Raw genomic sequence first — 14,290 nt, forward strand, 5'->3', positions numbered from 1 at the left:
TGTCTGCGTCCATGGGCTGGAAGGCTCGCTCCAGCTGCGGTGCAGCTGTGTACCGAGAGGTGAAATGCTTTCAGTCCCGTCACCCAAACCTTAGCCTGTCTCATCTCCCCGCACGCCATGTCCCGCGGAGAGACCTTGCTAAGTTGGACTTAGCCTTAGTTGGTCAAAAGCCTTGTGATGTGCTAGGAAAGGGAATGACCTTCTGTGGCCCTCCACCATCCCCGACCTCATATTTTGGCTCTGCAGGCCAGAGATTTCACCCTTCTCTCCTCATCAATAGCCTCCCAGCGGGAGCGGAGTGGATCCAGCCTCGTGTGTGATCTGATGCTGGGAAGGAAGCGGTGGAAGGGGCGCACTGCTACGTAGTCAGGGGCTGCAAGAAGCCTCAGCTGAACAGAAATATTGTCCCAAGACAGGGCTGGCAAGAGAATCAGGGGTTTCTGGGAAGTAAATAAGAAGGCAAAACACCAGCCATCTGTGAGCTCTCCAGCTGAAAGACCATCTCCGGTTCCACTTCTCTGTAAAGGCTTGGGCCACCCCCACAGACCCCCTTACCTGCCTGGTGTGGTGCTGAGGGTGTGCCACCTCTTAATTCCCCCCAATTGGGGCAGCAATCAGTTCGCTTTAACAGCATGGTTCAAGGAGACGCCAACACACACTCACCAAAGAGCATGTCCCCTTTTAATAAGGTTTCAGGACAGGAGTGATGACAATAGATAGTTCATCAGGACCCTGGTTCAGAGCTCCCCAACTTAAACTCCAGCAAAGCACGTCGCTGGCTGGTTTTCTTCAGCCTGAGCAAGACACCCTGCCCATTGCAGCCTGCAGAGCTTCTGCTCCTTTCTCCTGCTCTGTTTCCTGTTCCTCTTTAAATAGCCCAGCCCTGGGGTGCGGTGGGGCAAAGCAAGGCCTCCTTGATTACCTACAGGCTCTAGGCTCTAGCGTGCCCCTCCTGTACACCCTCCCATGGACTCCTACCCCTTTCTAATGTGCACAGACGTTGAAGGGCCAGTAGCTCTTCAGAAGGCCGGCTATGGGTTGCCTGGCAGGTGACACCCTTGCTGCAAATTCGGAAAAATCACCTGATTTCCCCACTCCCGACTCAAAAAGCCCTGAGAAATGCTTCCTCTCCTGCCAGGCCCCGCTCCGTGCAATGCCAGCAGCCCGTCTCCGGCTGCCACAGCTCTCATGCCAAATGGGTCCAACTCCTCCACCCTCTGCCGGGCCACTTGGAAGTCTGTAGCTGGAACCTCAGAGTCCATGTGGCTTATTACCTGTTCAGGTGGGTGAGGGCGGGGTAAAGAGACAGTGGCCACTCTCCCCTCCCTCTCTCCTTTGCTAAGCATCCTGGGGAGGAGGGGGGGGAGCGGAAGCCACGCCATTCATTTTTAGCATTGGCTCAGGAGGGAGCTTGTTGGCAGCCATATTAATAGCTGAGTAGAAAGCCTGACGCCAGCTGTTGGGCTGGTGAGATCCCGTGCCACTTGGCCACGCCAAGCCCACTGGCCAGAGCCCAGCAGGGGTAATAATAGAGGCCGAGGGGATATTTTTAAGCTCAGGAAGGGATTGTTTTCATGGTGAAGTTTGTGGCACTTGAAATTCAACAGAGGAGCGTGCGCGCGCGTGTTTACGTGTCACAGAGCGAGAGGGGACGGGCGCAGGCCGTGTTTGTGCGTGGATGTCATCGTGAGCCCTTCCAACGTGAGGGGCAGAGAAGCGTGAAGTTGAGGCCCTGTTGTTGTCCATCCTTGGAGTTTGAAGATGACTGTGTCCTCACTGATTGGTTTGGTTTCTGTGAACACGTGCGTGGCTGCTCAGGCCAGTTTGAGCTTTGAACAGTCTGTGGCGCTATGGGTTACTTGATTAACAGCGGACATGCTGCTGTTGCGAGATTTATGCTGCTGGCGCTTCTGCTCTGCCTCAGTAGTTCTCCTCTGCTCATAGACTGTAGCTCCAGTCTGGAGGAGACTTCCCTGTTTCCCCTGTATATGCAGTCAGTTTCTCCTGGTTTTTATGTCTGTCTTTCTTAAAGCAAGGGTGGGGGATGACTTTTCGAGAATTAGGAAAAGCTTATAAATGTTGTTGTGGTGGGGGTGGGGCTGCAGGGGCAAGGGTGGTCACTATTTTTATTTAATTGACTAGATTTCAAGTTGAAGGTGTTTTTAAGGCCGCTTGGTACTTTTGGCAGGAACCAAAATCCAAATGAGGGCAGTTTCTGCTGGTTATAGTATTTTCCTTCCCCTCCTGGCCTAAAGGCTTGTGTTGCTGAGCAGTGTGGAACAGGGGCCGTTTCCCATCTCAGAAGTGACTGTATTTCAGCGATGGGTAAAGTGATTCCTGTGTTTGCAGGGCATTGAAACACAAATGCATTTGTGTAAGCATCTAATGTGTGTAATTATTGTAAACAAGCCAGCATTTCAACGTGAACTATGCTGGGTAATGCCATACCTGAGATGTGTCAGGACACGGAAGTACTTGAACACAAGGTAGTGAGCTTGCCCTGTGCCCAGCAGGAGGCAGGGTTGGCCAGTACAAAGGGTACTGGACTGGAACAGAACTTAGAAAACTTGGGTGCTAATTACTGGCTCTGCCACTGATTTGCTGTGTGACCTTGGGCGAGTCACTTTGTTTCCTCTCCACCCTTTATGGATCCAGTATCTCCCATCTGGCACACTAAACAAATAAATGTGCCGGTTACAAGAGTACAAAAAAGATGGAAAAAATTGAAACTTCTAAGTCTAACTCTTCAAATCAACAAACCCAACTTGCAGGCAGGTCAGAAGAGACATGCCAATGGGCAAAGTGCACTTGGCTCGGCAGTGAATTTTAAACATGAGAACCGGCTGATTTGTGGTATTTTCATAGGCTCCAGTACAGTATGTTTGGTGACATATAATTTGACTGTTTCTTATAGTGCATGTTATGAAACATCCCAGTCTCATTGCAAGGCAGCTGGAGAGCATCGTTAGGATTGTGCGGGTTGCTGGAGGACGCCTTGGGGACGCCTCTTACTGTTTTGAAGGGGCCCCTTTAAAGTGCAGTTATTCTTTGCATCCAGAGGGAGATGTTTTGGGTCAGATTCTGATTCATCGTTTCATGGAGCTTTAAGGCCAGACGGGACCATGAGTGAGACCTCCTGTCTATCACTGGCCATTACATTTCATCCAGATACACCTATATGAAGCGCAAAGACTTTAGTTAGTCCTCAACATTTCAGTCCTCAGGAGACTAAACTGTGTGTCACAGGCACAGAACAGGAGACTCCTTCAGTGCCAAGGAATGGATTAGAAGAGAGATGCCCAGATAATCCTAGCAGGCAAACCAGGCCCCATGCCACAGCGCCCCTCCCCCCAGGTCCCTGCCATTCTGAGCTGGGGGGAAATTCCTTTCAGCCCCAGATTTGGCAGAGCTGAGTGGGGTCACTGAATACGGTGTGAGGTCAGGGTCTGGCCATTAGAGAGATCATACGCCACCGGGATCCCTGCTGCGTTCCAATGCTGATTCCCTGGTGGTCCTGGCTGCCCTGTAATGGTGGTCGTCCCCTTTGGGTTCCAGTGACGTCCGGAAATTCAAGGAGACGAAGAAACAGTTTGACAAGGTGCGCGAGGACATGGAGATCTCTCTGGTGAAGAACGCGCAGGCCCCGCGGCACAAGCCCCACGAGGTGGAGGAAGCGACAGGCACTTTGACCATCACCAGGAAGTGCTTCCGACACCTGGCCCTGGACTACGTGTTACAGGTGAGGTTCTGGCCTACCAGCTCCATCCAGTCGTCCTGTCATAGGAACAGGTGAGCCCAGGATAAATGCTGATTATCCATCAGCCGAGAGTAGAGGAGCCAGTGGGTGGGTGGAGGTGAGAAAGGAGGATCTGACATCTGGGTTTTAAATAGCATCTGACTGTGAAATTATCCAGCACTTAACCTGCTGCCTCACATGGCAGAGAATCCCTGGGAAGTTCTTAAAAGCCAGTGCATAGTCTGGCGAGACCCGGTCAAAGGTGTTTGGAGCAGACCTGGAACAAAAGGCCATTTCTGTACTGAAGGTTTGCCCCAATTTCAGCCGTGGGGTAGCCAGGTTGCTGCAATCCCAAGGATAACCAGGAAAGCCACAATTTGCCCTAGATCCCAGATCTGCCCTGACCACCCCTTTACTTGGCATACCCCAGCCTGTCCATATCAAATGCCTACTTTACCCCTGCTTGAAGGTGGGGTAAGTTCCACTGGTGGGGTTGCTATCTCTCTAACTGACATCGACTACTTGGCAAATTCCCAGGATAGACAACGCCTAAGGGAGAGCCGGTTTTTCTCAGAAGTCTCTGCCTCTCTGATCTGCAGATCTCTCCAGTAGGGCTTAGAAGATGGCATTGTGCAATCAGCCAAAGTAAGAAAGCGAGATAATGCCTCTGAGTGCTTTTCTCCCCCATGTTCTGATTGTGAGTCACAGCCCATTCCTCCTACAGAGAGTTTCCTTAAGGAAAACCTCTGGGCACATGTGTGCGTGTTTGCATATACCTTTGTGCATGCACACACATGTGTGTATACACATTGCTTGAAAAACCACACCCTAGCTGAAATGGTAAATGTCACAATCATTTCTCATAAAGAAAAATTCAACCAATTCCCTTGATTGAAGCTCCTTTTAGCATTACAGTCTCCTCAAAGAACATGGTTTTTGCCCCCGTAATTACCCCTTGCCCTCCGCCAAAGCTTCTGTTGTATCACTTGCAGATTTTATTAGCTGACTTCAGGTTCCTCCTTCCAGGCAATGGGTTTAATAACTGAACAAATTCCGTGCAAATATTGATCCATGTGTCACTCCACTAGCCCTCGTTCCCTGCAGCACCAAATTGGGACCATCTGCCAGCACCTTCTGTCTTATCACGAGATAGTCTATGATGTCACATCCTACTGATTGCTGAGAATCAGCAGTGGGTGGAAAGGGGACGCTGTCCCTTTAATTTGTAAGTCATGGGTGCTTTGCTAACCTTGAGGGATTGTAGCTCTTTGGCTTCTGGGATTTAAAGATAAATTCAGCTGTGGTTGCTGGCAAGGTCACTAGGGAAAGAAGTTCCTGTGTTGTAGGCCAATATCCAATGCTGACAAAGGTAGAAAGCTCCACTAATGCCATAGGCCGATCCAGTGGGATTTCTCTGCTAGCCCTGCTGGGGGGACGATCGAAAGTCATGCACCCAAAAAGACACAGACAGAGGAACTGGGGCAGGATCTCTTTGCATGTCTTTAGGCTCAGAGATGTCAGAGATGGGAAAGGCTTGGTATTTTATTTATTTATATGGACACGCTAGGGGCCCTTGACACAACTTAAATCTGCATCCGAAGTGCAGCAGTTTTACAAATCTCTGTCCCCTTCACACAATTCCCCTTCCCTATTTCAAACGTCTCGGAAACAAGAGGAGTCTTGCTCAGATGACATAAAGGGGTTGGCCTATAATGCAGACTCTGTCCCAGCATTTTTTTGCTAATGTGCCTCTCACCTTGCCCAAGGATGCGATGAGCCTTGGGGAAAAGCAGATTCCAGCCTCTCAGCTCTCTGACTTAGCACAGCAGCCAAATATCTGTCAGTGAGATGATCAAGGAAAGTTGGAGTTAAATTAGTTAACTACTGTGCAAATCTGCCAAAGTCCCTCCCCCTCACGCACGCCCCCAAAATTGGATTGCACGAATCAGTTACTTGAAGTAACTGGGCATTTTTTAACTGCCAGATTAATTTGTTTTTACCAGTATGCATTTGTGTGGCCTAGGCATGCCATCTACTGGCTGGTTGTCTAGATAAGCCCAAACAATTAACAGAAGCCTTCATGGTGGGAGAAAGAGTTCTGGCAAAAAGAACCTTTTGGCCTCATGCAGATGCAGGAAACTGTCCTAGCAAGGCCACGACTGGCATATCTTCCTCCTTACGGCCTGGTACTTCTGCCAACACCAGACCAGAGCTGCAAAGACACAGCGCTCATTTCCTGGACCGGCAGCCTTGGAAAAGCAGGAAGCCTATCCCTCCCTCTTCCACCCAAAACTAATTTCCATTCATCACGACACAGACTTTGGTCACAGGCCCGAAATTTGCATGAAGGAACTTTGCTTTTATGAATATTTGCAACAACAACAACAAAAGAGCCCAAAAAGGGGCTCAGACCCAGAGAATTGCAATTTAGGACCAGATTCTCCCGTGTGATCCGGCACCTTTGCATTCCTCAGGCGGTGCATAGAGGCTGGATTCTGATTATAAATGGCCATGGAGTTCCCCTTGTGGAGTGGAACCCTCTATTTGGCTCCCATCCATCCGCTATCCCCATCCTGGCTGTGGAAGGGAGGAGGGGGAAGGTTGTGGGGCAGGCTGGGGATGTTTCTGAGCTGAGTTCCTCTACATGATACTCGCTGGTATAAAGCCCTCTGGATAGCTGTAGCAGAAGATGGGACATGGCTGAGGAAGAATCGGGAGGCAGGTGCTGCCAAACACAGACACACGCCATCCCCTGCGCCCAGCACAGCTCGGACATGGGGGAGATCAGAGCCCTCGGTCCCTGATCCAGGAAAGCATGTGCTGTAACTTTCTCTCAACTCTAGTCTCAGCTACTCCAAGTGCAGCATCGTTGGAGCTAATTGGTGCCACATTTATAAATGAGATACTAACATAATAATGAGATACCGGGACCTGTTTTGCAGCTGTCATGGTAACATATTGTTCGTGACACTGACAGCTGAAGCCCCATAGAAATCTTCTGCTACATTTGACAGGCTCTTTAGTGCTAATTACAGCACTTGTAAAGCTTCCCAGACTTGCTCATGGGATCCATGGAAAGGTATTATGTAACTGCAGACTATTCATTTTTTATTTTTAAGGCATCACTCTCTCTTCTGCAGCTTCTGACTTTTCATTTCCCTTTAACGTTTTATAAATCTCAGAAGCATTTTTCATCTCCTGACCTGTGGTCCATGACCTGAGCTGACAAGAATTTACTGGTCCTGAGCACGTTTTTCACTGGTTCACCAACCAAACAGCTTTCCAACAGTCTCGCCCACCTGATTTTGGCATCCGTTATCTCGTGAACCACTAGTGCTCACTAATAGAGCTAGACACAGCTGCTAGGGTGGCTTTACCTTGCAGCCGGTTCACCAAGCATCCTCTACTATTCTGGTCCTTGTGCCTTTCCTGGGCAAAAGCTGCTTACTGCTTTAAAAGGTGCTGTGATTTTGCAATTCAATTAATTGGGGATTAAGATGAGAGCCCACCAAACGCTCTGTATTGGTGACATATGGCAGGTCTCCAGAAATAAAAGGACAGCACAGGGACCTGCTGCATCGTGCCCTGTCTTTTATAACGGGGATTAAAGCTGGGATTTTCCTGGTCAGAGTAGCACGTAGCAGGCTGAGAGATGTTGGAATGTGCTTTCGAACCGCATGGCTCAGCACCTGCGGAAGGAGCACAAGAACCGAGGTGCTTTAGCACCAACGCTGCCTGTGTTTTGCAGAGGGGCATTACAACCGCTGCAGAATACATTTCAGAACAAGACCCTCCCAGCCTCACTAGATGGTGCTGTCGTGCTTCTCTGACCATGGAAATATGGTGCTAGTCTAAGGACTGAATGTGACTGAAGGCCCCTTCTTTCATCCTTCGAGGTGACCACACGTCACAGGAGATCAGACTGGGGGCCGCGCAGGGGAAGTTTGCACAGCAGCTGCCTGTGCTCTGACGATAACTTCGCTTTCCAGGGCTGTCAGGCGGCTGGTGCCCTTCCTGAGCGCTAAAGTCACTGATCTGGTTTCCTTTGTAAATCACAATGTGTTATTTTAGGAACAAGGTCCCAGTGCCGGCACCGTGGGTGCTGGTTACTTGGCCAGCTGAGCCAACACATGCTGCACTGACACCACTCGATCTAGCTGCCAGGAGGAAGCAAAGCAGTGGCCCACCAGATTTTAAATGTGCATCGACATCACGGGCACCAAGTACTGAACAGTCTCCTGGGGCCAGCCTAGCTAGTCCGATGATCTGCAGTAACACAAAGGGGGCAGCATCTTCAAATGCACCTATGTCCCTTTGGAACCTACGTCCGAAAATTTTATCCAGGGACTTTAATTTGTACACACTGGCCCTTCCCCAGAAATCTCTACATCTCCGAGTGGGCCCATCAGACGCCAACTGCCGCTGCCTGCTTAGGGTTGTTGCAATGGGTGCTGCTTGCTATGTCTAGCCCCTGGGCTGCCGCTGCTGAGTTTCTTGTCTTGATTCCCTTACAGATCAATGTCCTCCAAGCCAAGAAGAAGTTTGAAATATTGGACGCGGTAAGGGCGCCATTCGATTTTCCCTGCTGTCCCCAGACTTAGTACACTGCAGTGCTGCATGCTCCATTTCGCCCAGGCGGATACACATCCACACACGTCCCCAGCACTGAGACGCAGGCAGGAAGGCCAGTGTGGGCTGCGGGGTTCTGGAACAATAGTGCACCACAAAGAAACAAACAATCCCTCGGCGCTCTGGAAGGGCGAGGGCTGTCAGAGAGGAGTGACAGTGACACGGTGGAAAAGACAGTCGCTATGTGGGGAGGGATGGGGGGGGATACCTGCAAGCTTAGTAAGATTAGAGGCAGGAGGAATGGGGGGGGGCACAGAGGAAGAGAGAGAGAAGGTGGGAAAAGAGGATGTGTTGATGTCTGCAGAGAGAGGGGATGTAGCTGAGCCTGAGAAGGAGATTTGCACGGTCTAGAAATGAAATGCTCTACCTAGGTACATATATGGCCACCATCCCCATAGCATATGAGCACCTCGATGGTGCGTGTGGCCTCAGAGCACCCCTCAGAGGTAGAGCCGTAGTCTTATTCCCATTTTACAGAGGCAGAGAGAAATCGAGTGACGTGTCCAGGGTCAGACAAGGAGCCAGTGGCAGAGCCAGAAATAGAACCTAGCTCTCCCGAGTCCCAACCCAGGGCCTGGTCAGTCACAAGAGCATGTTGTTCTCTGAGGTGGGTCCCTCCTTCGCCATCAGCAGCATGGAGGAGAGCTCCCCCAGGCTAGCGCTGTCCGCGGTGTCACCCAACAGAAGGTATTGGAGTGACGCGGGGGATTCATTTGGCCCTGGCAGAGGGAGGGAGTCCGAGAGAGCTCTTTTAGAGAGGATTGTGTCTGCTTAGGCTGTTTTCTTAGGCCAGCACTGAGGCTGATATTCTACTGGGGTGTATGAGTGCCCTGCATAATCTCCCCTCCCCTCCCCTCCCAATGGCTCCGCTCCTGTTCTGACCGTGTGCCTTGTTTCCCATCCCCAGATGCTGTCCTTCATGCACGCCCAGTACACATTTTTCCAGCAGGGCTACAGCCTCCTTCATGAACTTGATCCCTACATGAAGAAGCTGGCCACTGAGGTGAGGGGTTGGGGTGAGGGGATGCTTGGTTCTGTTTGCCATTTCCCTGCGGTGATCCCTTTGCCATGAAAGCCTTGAGCATCAGGACAGGAATGTTCCAGAACCTGCCTTTGCCAGGAACATGTCCAGCATGGGGATTCGGGAACTCAGCCATAATTAGACAAGTTGGCTCTTCCTGGGCATCTCCTGCTCACTGGACCAAGCAAGAACTCCTACGGTCCATCTGGGGCTGGGCAGCCCTCCCAGACACAAGGCATCCTGGGTTGTTTGTTTTTTGTATTGCATCTTTCTTGCCGAAGTTTAGGGCCTGGGCGGGAGACATTCCCTCCAGATTCCTGACCAGATTCTAGCCCTGGTCTTATACTGAGCCCAGTGCATGCTGGGGAAGGGGTTGGGAGTTCACAGGGTGGTGGGCATGCCCAGGCCGTGCAGAAAGCTCATAGCGATGTGCCTCAGGATAGTCTCTGTGCTTTGGTCTAAGGAGCTCCCCGTAACCAGGGCGGTGACAAAGCATCACCCCAAATCCCAAGCTCTGGGAGGAGGTCCCAGCGGTGGAAAGATAGCTGCCGCACCAGCCCTCAGCGCCCACCCAAACGCAGCCTCACTGGACCCGGGGAAACTCGCATCCCTCCCCAGGACATAGGCCATTGGCAAGACTGGCGTGAGCCCAGAGAATGGCAAGCAGGAGAGATGGCTGGGGGCACAGTAATGGGAACCATCTCGCTGAATTTTCCCTCGGGTTTTCTCCTCCCTGTCTTCAGCTGGACCAGCTGGTGATCGACTCGGCCGTGGAGAAGAGGGAGATGGAGCACAAGCATGCACTGATACAGCAGAGGGTGAGTCCCAGGGGGCTGCGGGCTGGCATGAGAGGACATCACTCTCCATTAGCCAGGAGAGCTGAGTGGTTGGCAGCACCTCAGCCTCCCAGTAAGGGGACTGCTGTGGGAGAAGCTAGCGGTGGGACTGTAATGGCCCTGCAGCTGAGTTACACGCCATGCGGCAGTGAAACCTTTCCGCCGTCATCTGCCGGAGCTGGGTTTGGATGCAGCTGCAGGGGAGTCCCTTCTCAGCTAGCACTATTCTGGTTTACAGAATGGGAGTGCCGTCTAATGTCTAGAGCCTGAGTGATCAGGAGTCAGGACTCCTGGGTTCTGGGCCCACTCTACCCCCTGGGCAAATATTAAACCTCCTCGGACCTCAGTTTCCCCCTCTGTGTGATGCTTTTCTGCCTCCCTAGGTGGTTATGAGGCTTAATTGGTTAATGCCTGTGAAGCCCTTTGAGGTTCTTGCATGTAGGGGGCTGTTCCCTGAGCATGTTATTGTCATGAGTCCATACATGAAAACAGTGTCATGTAAGGCCGGGACATTGCTCTGGGAAGCCAGGTTTGGCTTCGGAAGCAGTTAGAGCAGCCCAGCGGCTCTCCCATTCTCCCTCCCTCATCTCGTCCATTCCCTCCCTTTTCTCTTCTCCCATCCCTGCCCTCACAAGCCGGACAAAGCGTCTGGCGAGCCCCAGCGTCTGCAGCTGCTATGGTGGCAGCACATCCCTCCCGAAACTTGTCTGTCTGCTCTCACATCTGTCCAGCCAGCTTCCCCTCCACCTTTCCCCAGGAGGCGGCAGCAGCACGCCTGACTGCCCAGCTCCACCAGATGGTCAGCGCCCCCTTTTAACTCAGCCAGCAGACGGATGGAGCCATTTGTTCCCTGGGGGCTGGGCTGGCTGAAGGGCCGTTTCTTCATTCACATGGAGATCACCCCCCCACACACACCCCGAGTTAGGTTAATGGGTTGTGAGGAGAAGTGGAGGGAGCTGGGAAATGCTCCTGTCTTCCCCACATCTCTCTTCCCTCCCACAGAATGAATTCCCAGCTACCAGGGTACAAGAGGCCCTGCCTGCTTTCTCATCAGAGAGCCCTGCGGCCCTCCCCGCAGGGGCAGAGCAAAGCTATTTAAACTGAGCTCCAATAAATAGGTACAGGTGATGGAGAGACCAAACTGCCTTTCGCTACATGATTAGATAGATAGATAGATAGATAGATAGATAATATCTGGGGATGGGTAGGTGAGCAGACTGAGGGGTACATATGGGGATGGATGGATGTTCCTTCAGCATGGGCATTATTAGATATAAAGAAGGATCCTCTTTCTCCTTTAAGGAGTCACATTCTGCCCTTTCCTAGCACCCACTGTCTGAGGATCTCCAAGGGCTTCACAAACATTAATAAGTTACTCCTGACAAAGTCTCTCTGAGACATCAGTACTTGTCATGCAATTCTGAAGCTAGGAAACCTGAAATACAGAGAGGTGAAGTGACTTCCCCAAGGTCATGCACCGAGGGTGCGTCGACACGGCAAGCAGAAACCCGGAGCGAGTCTCAGAGCCCCGGTCTCCAGTCTTGGGCTCACATTGTGTATACATCTGGGCTCGGACTGGCGCTATGTTAACATGAACTTGGTACATTTTAGTTCATACTAGCACCGTCTACGGGCAGGGAGGGGAGTTATAACGCAGCCCTTTGGTGTGCGCAGCAGGTCACACCCTGCAGTCTGAACTACAGGGCTGTTAGACAAGCCTTGAGCCTCAGCCCCCAAGAGTTTATCCAAGGAATTTTATCCCTTCCTTGTCAAATCACTTATTCGTAAATAAATTTTCCCCGTTCTATAGGTGGTCAAAGAATATCCATCAAATAAATTAGGCCTGATTTCTTTTTCACCATGATTTATTCACAAACACTTTTTCCCTTGTCTGCAAGTTGTTTGCCCGTAACAAAGGAATTGTTAATAGTGTTTTCATTTGATTGTCTCCTGCCTGGTTTATAATCGCAATAATGACCATGGCCCATGGTACTCCTGAAGAGATGTCTACTTCCCAGGCTATCAAGTCTCTTGATCCCTCTGGCTCTAAATACTAGACGGCACCAGCCAGTTACTAACCCCTGGAATATGCCCTGTGCCGTGACCATTATTACTTAAAGGCAGCCTCTTCTCCGATGAGTCCAAAGAATAGATTTTCCTTCTCCATCAAGAAGGCAGCTGTGGGGTGGGCAATTTCACCAGTGAAAGAAGAATCTTTTGGGGGAGATTTTGGTGCTCCAGTAGAACCTTGCTTTTACCACCACTAATCTTACGCATGACCAGTTATACGAACCATTTTTCCCAATGGAAAAGAAAAAAAATTCACATAACAAAAGCAATGTCGATGATGAGTAAGTTGACATCCCTTCATCTACTAAGAAGCCAAAGGAAAGAATTCTTGTGGCTGGATCAACGGCCCATGTCACGCAGTGTAGATCCCCTTAGATCTCTGTGGGAGCAGTGGTTCAGTACTGATGAAGAGGGAAGAGTGAATTACCAACACCACTTCCTGTGTTTTCCTTGGACATCTCCCTTGGATGATCCTTCTTTAGCTTCTAAGCTACGCTAAGAGCACAGTCCTATGGGGCATGGCTTCAGAAACAATTATGCCACCTGTGTTACCTGTGTCAAAAGTACCTCAGTGCGGGGAACATGAGAAACAGGGCAGATATGGAATTTGGGCCCATCCCCAGCTAGCAAGGATACTGGCTCCTTGTAGAAACACCTTAGGATCTTTTTGTATGACAAAGCTGCAGTTTCCCATGGAATATTAACACTAAGAATCTTGCTGAGTTGCGGGAGGGAGGTCAGTGGAGTCTGCTTAAATCTCTCCTCCCTGGGGCCTAAGTAGATTGCTTAGCTGGCATGTCCTGTGGATGTCTGAAAGGAAGTGCCCAGCTGAGACCCAGGCAAAGCCCAATATTGATTTTGTACTCATGGGCGAGGAAGTGGATTGACAGGCCGGGACGGGAGAGGGCAGTTTGGTCGTCTGACGGCGGCCGCTGGGGAGGAGGAGATGGATTCCAGCATTTCGCTGCCAAAGCAGAGTCCAGGCTCTGCATAGAGATGCATGTTGCGTTTCTCACCGTCCCGGAGCAGGACTGACTGGAAAGGATTCACGTGCACCAGGCACTTAAAAAGATGCGGAGCCCAAATCTGCTCCACTGGAGTGAATGCATTCGGCCAGTGAAGCCAGTATGTCACTACCCTGTCTTGGCATGACACCTAGTGACAAAGGTGTGCCACATTCTGCTTCCGTTGACACCAAATCCAGAGTTTCACAACTGGAGTCTTGGGGATAGAGGGCAAACCCTCTGCTGGTTAAATTGACATACATCTATTTGCTTCAGGGGAGCTGTCCAGCAGCTGAGGGTGGGGCTCTGGGTGTTGCAGTTGAATGAGTTCTTGACTCTGGGCCCACAAACTGATTCAAAGCTAACCCCCAGAGCTGGCTAACGAACTCCCAGTGCAGTAGTAGGGGAAGGGTGTAGGTCTGCATGATCAGGGATGAGATGCTAAACTGAGGTCTTCTTTGGCAGAAATTAAAGATCCCATTGCAATGCTTGTAAATGGTAAAGGATAACCCAGGTGTCCCACCCCAACGTCGCCTCCTTTGCTGACACAGATTCTAACATGGCCTGTTGCAGAGTATATACCAGTTGCTGCACTGACAGCATCTAACTCGTCACTCTGTACAGCTGTGGAAGACCAAATAAAATGCTGTTCCCTTGTGCTATTGCTGGACATTCAGGAACAAGTTTAGAAAGCAGCCACATACTGTCTTCTCAGTTTGAAAACCTAGAACTACACACACACATTCCCATGAGCCCGCAGTGTCAGATTTGCCATGCACATCAGGCATTGAGATGTTTGGCTGGCTGACCCTGGTATGCAGCTACTGCTTGCATGCAGAAATACAAGATTTGGAGGGGCACAGAAATTGCATGGATAATTCTGAGCCTGCCGGTGGATCTGGAAAACATGGTTGCTAAGCCTTGCGAAGCTTCGCTGGGGATTGATTTTGCACTTGATCATTAGGGGAATGTTAAGTAATGTGCCTTTTTTTCT

At 50.7% G+C, this 14,290-nt stretch overlaps 1 protein-coding gene across 1 annotated transcript in view; it reads left to right on the plus strand.

Annotated features, from left to right (window-relative positions):
- ACAP3 (ArfGAP with coiled-coil, ankyrin repeat and PH domains 3) overlaps positions 1 to 14,290 on the plus strand; it is a 158,615-nt gene that overhangs the window by 106,832 nt on the left and 37,493 nt on the right. The window contains exons 6-9 of the mRNA XM_065575216.1: positions 3,556 to 3,739; positions 8,251 to 8,295; positions 9,273 to 9,368; positions 10,130 to 10,204. Coding sequence (XP_065431288.1) covers positions 3,556 to 3,739; positions 8,251 to 8,295; positions 9,273 to 9,368; positions 10,130 to 10,204 — 400 coding nt within the window. The remainder of the gene's footprint in view (positions 1 to 3,555; positions 3,740 to 8,250; positions 8,296 to 9,272; positions 9,369 to 10,129; positions 10,205 to 14,290) is intronic.

The sequence above is a fragment of the Chrysemys picta genome, chromosome 21 (genome assembly GCF_011386835.1).
Source record: "Chrysemys picta bellii isolate R12L10 chromosome 21, ASM1138683v2, whole genome shotgun sequence".
NCBI lineage: Eukaryota > Metazoa > Chordata > Testudines > Emydidae > Chrysemys > Chrysemys picta.